General features: G+C 40.5%; 1 protein-coding gene across 2 annotated transcripts in view; it reads right to left on the bottom strand.

Moving 5' to 3' along the window:
- Positions 1 to 507: 507 nt before the first annotated feature.
- MCC (MCC regulator of Wnt signaling pathway) overlaps positions 508 to 8,442 on the bottom strand; it is a 183,506-nt gene continuing 175,571 nt past the window's right edge. For both annotated transcript variants that reach the window (XM_054653346.2, XM_054653347.2), the window contains 2 exons: positions 5,116 to 5,238; positions 508 to 4,073 (listed from right to left, as the gene is read on the bottom strand). In XM_054653346.2, the coding sequence (XP_054509321.2) occupies positions 3,893 to 4,073; positions 5,116 to 5,238 (304 nt within the window). In that variant the 3' untranslated portion in view covers positions 508 to 3,892. The remainder of the gene's footprint in view (positions 4,074 to 5,115; positions 5,239 to 8,442) is intronic.

The raw sequence follows: 8,442 nt of genomic DNA, 5'->3' as shown, positions 1-8,442 counted from the left end.
AGAGTGTTTATGTGTTGCCTTAAGCCAGCAGTGATTATATCTCCTCTAGCCAGGAGAGGAAGTTATTTTTTGAAGTCAGCTGTAAAGGTGGATGCCATTCAACACAATGGAAAAAAAAAAGTGTTAGACAAACAGAAGAAAGAAGTATTTAAACTTTAATCAGTGCTTTTAGATATTTTATGTAAGATTGAGTATTTTGTTTTCATTTTGTTTTGGTCTATATAACTTGTTATTAAAAGAATTGGACCTGTGGTAACAGTTTCACACATGCCCTTCCATTTCCATAAATGGTTCATTGAAGATTTACTAAATTGATGTTCAAAAACCTGTGGCCATATCTGAGTTCTTAACAACTTTTCATGGCTCTGTTAAGTGAACTTTACTGACAATGTCAAACCATCTCCCTCAGTAACTTAGCTTGGAGATGAGAGATCTTTGTGCCAAGGTGTCTTTATGCAGTCCCATTCAACAGCAAGGTGACAAGCCACAGTGAAACAACTCCCAACGCAAAGAAACAGCATTAGAAATTTATTCAGAATATAAGAACATTTGTAAAATAAGTGTTATAAATGCCTCTGTATAAATAAATGCAGTTTTTATAATTCTATATCAAATGAACGCAAAATAGCTATTTTACAGCTGCTTGGAAACGAAAAGGTAGCAACACATTTAAAGCTAATTCAGTAAGGTGAAAAGTTTCTAAAGTTACAATTCATGGTGCAGTATACTGGAGGAGGAGAAAAGTAACAAAACCAGTAGAACATGACATGAATGCAAACTTAGTCACACGTGTTTTGCAAAAGCTAACAGTACATTCAAGCTGGTGAAGATTTACACATAGAATTAGAAAAAAAGTGATTTTTTTCTAAGCACTCAGTGAAATAGAAAAATTTCATGCACTCTGGTGACTTAAGAAAATCAAAAAACGTCCACTCATTAATTCATGAATGGACTTAGGTTGGCAGGAATCACCTTTTTTTCTTGCTTTGCAAATTTATTATTTCTGCAACAAGCTTTAAGAGAGTTAAGTTGCTGTAACTCTGCACTGCACACTCAGGTATTTCTGGTGTGCTGGTACTTCAGAGTTGCATAAAAGGAGTTTGAGGTTTTTTTGGCATTTTTTCTGAGGGTTGGTGCTATTTGAATGGGGTACACTGGAGCTGAAGCTGATTATAACTAATGAACAGTTTTCACAGCAACATTAAGCCTATGACCACTTCCCAGATGCAGTAGCTGCTTGCTGAGGCAAATAAATCAACTGGTGGTCTGGCAAACTATGGCTACTGCTGAGGCTGGATGGTACCAGTGCTGCTTTTACATCTACAACCCTTACGGGGAAAAAATGGGACTGGTTTACATTTACTGATGATTTATAATTCTAATGCACTTCTGGAGCACAACTGGCACAGATGATTTGTGCTAAATGTAGTGAAATAATCAGCAAATTGTCAGGCCTGGAAAAAACACTGAGGCTGCAGCTTCTGTGTAAGAGTATCTGAATTTCTTATGGAAGAAACTCTTCCGTGTGAGGGCACTGAAGCACTGGCCCAGGTTGTGCAGAGGAGTTGTGGCTGCCCCATCCCTGGAATGTCCAAGGCCAGGTTGGATGGGTCTTGGAGCAACCTGGTCCAGTGGAAGATGTCCCTGCCCACAGAAAGGGATTGTAACAAAATGATTTTTAGGGTCCCTTCCAACCCAAACCATCCTGTAACTCCATTAATCTAAATAGGGGGAAAAATGAGCCTAAGAGGCAGCTCAGTGCAGTATGGTTCCTGTCTTCTCCAGTGAAAGGTATTTCACATGGACATTCTGAAGTGACCTCAAGTCACATGGGTGTTTCAGATGCTGGAAGACAAAAGTGTAACTACATTTTTGCCACAGCACATGGTGGATACTTTCCTTTGTGGTTCTTCAGAACAAGTGTGCTCAGCTGCTGAAGCTGATGGCAAACCCCCACCCTCCGGGGCATGAGAAAATTGGGCCTAAAAAGGGGAAACACCATAGAGAACTGCTAAGCAGAACCACAGAGACAGAAAAAATCAATCTCCTCCCTCAAGAGACTCATTTGCAATAATTTCTAGTCACATTATAAATTAAGAAGTGCAATTATTCTGAGAAAGAGGACTGATAAAAACCAGAACATCACTACCTAAAAATTTTGAAATCAGCATTGTTTTAATTTGCTGTTGCAATCAACCACATGTGATGCTGGCTTTGTGGATGATGTACTAGACTCAAGAGAAGTAGGAACAACTACTCTAAGGACAGAAGACAACAGCAGCTACAGCAGTAAGAGATGGAAAACCAACTGCTGCACTTCCAGATGTAACCAAGACTTAACAATAATGCCACATTCTGAACACAAATTCCTGCAACTATGTTGTCTGACCTAACCCAATAGTAGGCAGAGTTCTCTCAAATATTTCCTTAGTACTAGTAATGGGAGGAATAAATGAGAAAAGTTATCATAATTCTAAATACACTAGTAAAAAACTTGAGGTGCAATTCAACATGTAAAGCAAAAACGATAAACATCTCCTGAAATCAGATTCACTGAAAATCAGCCTGGAAAATGCAAAGCAGAGGCATAACACAGCAGTAGGCTAACACAGTGAAGGGACTATAGCTTGGCTTTTTAAAACACACATAAAGCTTTTTTACATACTCTGTCAAAAAAAAAAAAAAAAAAAAAAAAAAAAGCAAATTCTGAATATAACAGGTGCTATGGCAGACTCCTGTATTTTGATCCCTACAGAAATCAACCTGATCCCCATGATTTGCTTAATGTTCATTTACCTAACAAGCCAAAATTTGCACTTCAGTCAGTTTGATAATACAGTAATACATGATTTAAACAAGATAATGTTAGCAGTAACAAAAACTAACCTAAGAAAACTGTAAGACTTCACCATTCACATTCTGTTTGTGGCTGGATATCCATACATCTACACATCTATAATTTTGTGCCTATGTATTCAATATTAAACAGGTACATTATTTAAGTACCTTTTTTGGTCAAAAAAAAAGGATAAAAAGAAGACATTCTACCTCTTGATCACAGTAAGTTGTAAGAAGCACAACACACATGACAAAAATGGCCCAGCTTCTTAAAGAAAACCTTGGATAGAGTGTATATAGCAAGAAAAAACAACTTTTTCTACAAAGTAGTTGCAAACACCATGCAATATAAATACCAGGAGGTCTTCTGTAATTTCTTACCCACCCTTGGCACAGAGTGTCTGTGTGGCATGGTGAAACCCACAGCCTTTGGCCATTGTATGCACTGTAAGAATTACACTTTTATCATAATTCTCAGAGATGCAACTATGCTTTCTTTGTTTTTTTCCCAAACCAACAGGAATTTTCCTACCTGACCTGCACTGTGAGCAACAGAATTGCAGGCAGGACGAAAAGAAAAAGCCAGCCAGGCTGTCACCCCCACTCTGCAGCTGCCTGTTTGGTGGTGTAACCACAGCAGCGAGTCATGAGGGTACTGTGGACTTGTGTGCAGAGAGCTCAGGGACTGGGAAAACTTCACATAATCTCCAAACTACCCAAATGAAAACCTCTTAACATGAATTATTCTGCTGTGTGACACTGTCACCCATGGGTGACAGGGAAAGAGAAGCTGTATGAATACAGACATAACAACACAGACAATGAACACAATTATAGCATGATAATTCAGGCACTGCCATTTTACATTGTGAAACAGTCCTTAAGGTTAACACTTTTATTATCCCCATGCTACCTCTCTGGGATCCCAGAGAAGGAGCTTTTAAGTTTTGTCAGCATTGACAATCAGAGCTTTTAACATTTGAAGCTACCTAAAAGTCAACCTCCAAAAGAAAGAAAGTTGTAATGGCACTAAGCATCCTTCAACGAGATGCACTTAAAGTGAAGTTTCATTGGTGTGTGGTCTGGAGTTCTCTTCTTCCAGTAAAGCTATTCTTTGTTTGAGCATTCTTACTTGGGTTTCATGTCTCTCCACCATGGCCATCATTTGTGATTCCAATTTCTTCAGCTTGTTTTGATGCTTTTTCTTTGCTTTTTCATAAGCTGCTACCAAGTTGCTGTTAAAAACACAAGGCATACAAGGTAATTCAAACAAGGCTTGTTTCAGAGTAAGTGCTACAAAAAATCTACCCCAAAGACCCACCTTCAGGGAACTTCAAAGGCTGAGTACTGATCCCCTTCCCAGCATTTACCAGTGCTCTAAAATGGATTAGATCCAAACCTTTCGGATCCAAACCCAGATCAATGCTCATGTCTGTGTCTTTCCTGGGGCAAGCACATACCTTTTCCAGTAAACTGGTAAAGAAAACTAAATGTGGTTCTAAGAGACAGATGGAGGTTGCTGTTGATGACCTCTCATACATACCACTGTTTATGAGTGAAGATCATACCACAACATCAGATGTGATTTATAAAAACATTGCATGGCCAGAAACTGCTTAGAAAGTCAAGGACTGATTCTGCATTTTTCATTTTAAAGAAGTAAGATTTACGTTCAGAGGACGGCATCTTGTGCTAATTTGCTAGCTGTTGAGTAGCTTCTGTGCCTCCACCTTGACTGGGCTGGAAAGTTTGAGATGGGTGCTGCTTCTCACCACAAAGGCTTTTAAATGCAATTTAAGGAAAACCACATTGTGAGTCAGAGGCTGCTTGCAGGAAGGGCAGCTGCAGTCCACCATATTCCTAGGCCATCCCAATACAGTACAAGAAAAGTGCCCTGAGTGAGCAATGGAACTCAGGTGTGATCATCCAAGACATTTTATTAATAAAGAGGTTGGAGCCAAAGAAAAAGGAGGAGTTAAAAACAAAGTAACAGATTCATAAATATTTTTGTTTGTTTTTTAAATTGTGCAATCACTACTAGAAACTCAATTGAGATTAATCTATTTCCCTGCTTTCTCTTCTTAACTACGTAGTTGTCAGTGGCCTGCATGGGAGGTTTGTACCTCCCCCTTCTCTAACTATAACCCTGGAGTGTTGACATGTGGACGAACATGAGGGTCCTGAAACTTCTCATTAAGGTAAGTGGAATATTAGTGTTTTACAGGAACACAGCAAAAATAAACCAATAATGCATCCATCTGCTGGTAGATCCTTTACCTGTTTGCCCTTTTAAGGTCATTAACAAATTCTGCAGACTGCTGATGTCTGATTTCACTGCTCTTTGTGAGTCTCTCCAAAGCACTCACTAACTCCTGCACTCTTGCTTTCAGTTTCTTCTCCCTGGATCAGGAGAAAAGGAGGTAGAAAACGATTTTCAAAACAGAAATAGTACTTCAGCTTGGAAGTGTATCAACAGTTGTCCTGTGCTGGCTTGACATGCTGCAAATATTTTCCTTACTATTACTAGGATAATAAAAGAAGTAGTTCTTACATTAAACTTTTCCAAAGATTGGTATTTATAACATTCACCATTTTAGAATTCACAATCAGAGAAATAGCAGACCAAAGAGTAAACTAACTTCTCTGGTAGATCATGATGCTGTATGCATTGAATCACACTAATAAATAAGATATAAGATACATAAATAGCTAATATCCGTACTTACTCACCAACTCTGAACCAAAAGCTAATCACACAAAGTGTGACAAAATAGAAATAAAGTATCTTGTAACATTTTCAACTTACAAGTATCTCTATGAGGGAAAGAAAAAGTGAACAAGATAGAAGTTCTGGGCAGGAGCAAGCATTACAGCTGGGGGATTAAGCTGGGTTTAAAACACATTTCCCAGGTAAGCACGTGGCATGAGGCAGGTGCTTCTTCCTGGGGAGCTCCCTGCTCCAGAGCTGATGGCTGATGCCTGCTCAGCCCACACCTACACACACATGGGACTGTTCCAGGAGTTTTTCTCTGTGACCCAAACTCTGCACAGATAGCCCAGAGAAAAAAATGTAAGATTTAGAAGGGGGTAAAAAAAAAGGAAAAAAAAGTGTTTTAAGAATGACATGGAGCTGGGCTCAACTGGGACACAGATTTTGCAACATCAAATCTGACACGAGGGAACTTGGTGTGTTTACAAGGAGTCTGTGCTTTGCTGCCTAGAACCACTCTACAGTGATCCACCTCTCCCTCCTGCTTTGTTGCAGTGCTTCTACATGAGCACGCTTGTTTTCACCTCAATAACAAGACAACTGCCAGCTCCCATATAAGCCCAATGGGAATTAATACCCTGAAGTTTGTGCAAGCTTCCCCAGCTCTGCAGAGACCACAGGGATCCTCCTGGAATCCCAGCTCTGCAGCATGCAGTTCCCAGGAAGGCCTGGATATGGCAGCCTTTTATCACTGGAGAGAGGGACAGCGCCCAGCTCCAGCAGCAACAGAAGGGCTTTCACAAAGTCAGCTGGGGAAATATTCCAAGTTAGCAGTCTATCCCAACAGACTCCAGAGCTGGGTTACCAGCCAAATGGAAAAGGACATAAGAGGGCCCTTGTTGATGAAGAATCATCAGTATTCTTTGTACGTCCCTTCATTGAAGGAACACACCCTCTGCTTTCAAGTAACACAACATTTCTCCCTTGCAATTAGAAGTTCACTGCCATCCATCCCAAAGGTAAATTTTAATTTTTATATTCTATCTCAGTAGTCAGAAATGCTCAGCACAGTCTACAGCCAAAATCTGTTTTCTGCAAAGAAAACAAGAAGTAAAAGAACCAGAGCACAAACAAGAAAAGATCAGATGTGGCAGAGGCCAGACCGAATGCATTTGTGGCATCGTACTACTGATATGACAGAGCAGAGGAGGGTAAATTTGGTGCTTCTCTGCTCCAACAGCTGCTACATCCAGAGTCTCAGGGGAAGGCTCAGTAGCACCAATTCCAGCATAACAACCTAGTGTGAACAGCAAGTCCAGTGGAATAAACATGCACAGGTTTAGATGGGCAGAGAAATCTCAAAATCATGTGAGGTTGATTTAACATCATGTCCAGGAAAAGGTGTTGCTGTGGAAACACTGCACACAGTCCCATGTGAAAGAGCCCTGTAGAGCCACAGTTCACTGAAGCTAAACTCCTTCACACACACCTGCTGTAACAAGAGCTGCATGGAAAAGAAACACAGTAGAAAGACTTTGAGGAACTTTTCATGCATGGTAAAGTTTGGTTGCTATGGTGACTGTTACCTGATAAAACAATGATATCACCTTTTGTCTGTTTTTCACTCACACCTTTCAACCAGCCCTGTTCAGCCCAAACTCAGCTAAACATCAAAATATATTTCTTTATATTTGGTCTAAAACATCCTTGTCTTGATGCTTGTCAAAGACACAGAGCCAGCAGAGTGGTAAGCACTCTGTTCAAGCTACTTAAACAACTTTCAGATGCCAGTTCTGAACCTTCTGAACCAGGAAACAGTGGGTAACATTTCAAATCTATAGATGACTGAAACTTACACTGGCACCAGTAAAATACATGTATTTCTTTTGGCTTTTCAGTATGTCTTGCAGTCAGTGAAACAGCACTAGATAATACCTACTCAACCTTAATCTCATGGAAAGCAACTGGTGGTTTGATTGCATGTGCTGAAATATTTCAAAAATCTGAAAAAAACAACACATAGGGATCTACTTTTACACCCTTTTACAATTTTAAAACTGCCTATCTAAATATCTTTACTTCAAGAGACATTTCATAGAACAAGTCACACCTGAGGAGCCACACGCAGCAGCAACAGCAAATGCAGAGCAAACACCTTGGGTTTCTCTGGGAAATGAAGATGCACAGGGTTAATGACTATTACACACTAAAACATGTAAGGTTTTCCCCAGGGTGCCATATCTTCTGTTTGAGCAGCAGCTGAGAGACCTCAGAGCTTTAGGTCACAGGCTGGTAAGAACCCCGTGCCTCACAGTGGTTACTCCCCCTGCTTCCCTCAGTTTCAATCACTGATCACCTCAGTTTGGCCAGAAATTGTCCACACTTGTTTTTCCTTAAAACTGACTGTGTAGTTAGGCAGTGAATAGCAGCTATACAGAATCCTGAGGCGTTGTCCTAAGGGGATTTCCAGCACCACAGCACTTCCCTGACTGCAAGCTGTGAAAAATCAGCCACTACAGGGCTGAATATGGCAGAATATTTTCAATTTTGCATATGAACCACGTCTCTACAATGAGAACATGTCGAAGTTGCCAGGGATGGAACTGCACTTGATGTGACAGACATATGGAACATTCTGTTGATGTAGGCAGAGTCTGCTGCTGCCAGACAGTCTTCCAGACCCCAAGATCCAAACTCTCATGGAAAGAGACACACCAAACTCACACTGCTATTGTGCCCCAGGGGGACCTCTGAGTGTCCCAAGAAAGCACTTATCTGTGTATTTTGATGGGAAGAGGGAAGGGGAAGTCTTTTTCAGAGAACACAAATTTTGTGAGCCCCTGACTCCCACTCTATTGGACTGCTCCTTATCCCAACAGCTCCTCCTCCAACTG

Source organism: Agelaius phoeniceus, chromosome Z, assembly GCF_051311805.1.
Source record: "Agelaius phoeniceus isolate bAgePho1 chromosome Z, bAgePho1.hap1, whole genome shotgun sequence".
In the NCBI taxonomy this organism is placed as follows: Eukaryota; Metazoa; Chordata; class Aves; order Passeriformes; family Icteridae; genus Agelaius; species Agelaius phoeniceus.
This window is presented reverse-complemented; position numbering and strand designations above follow the sequence as displayed.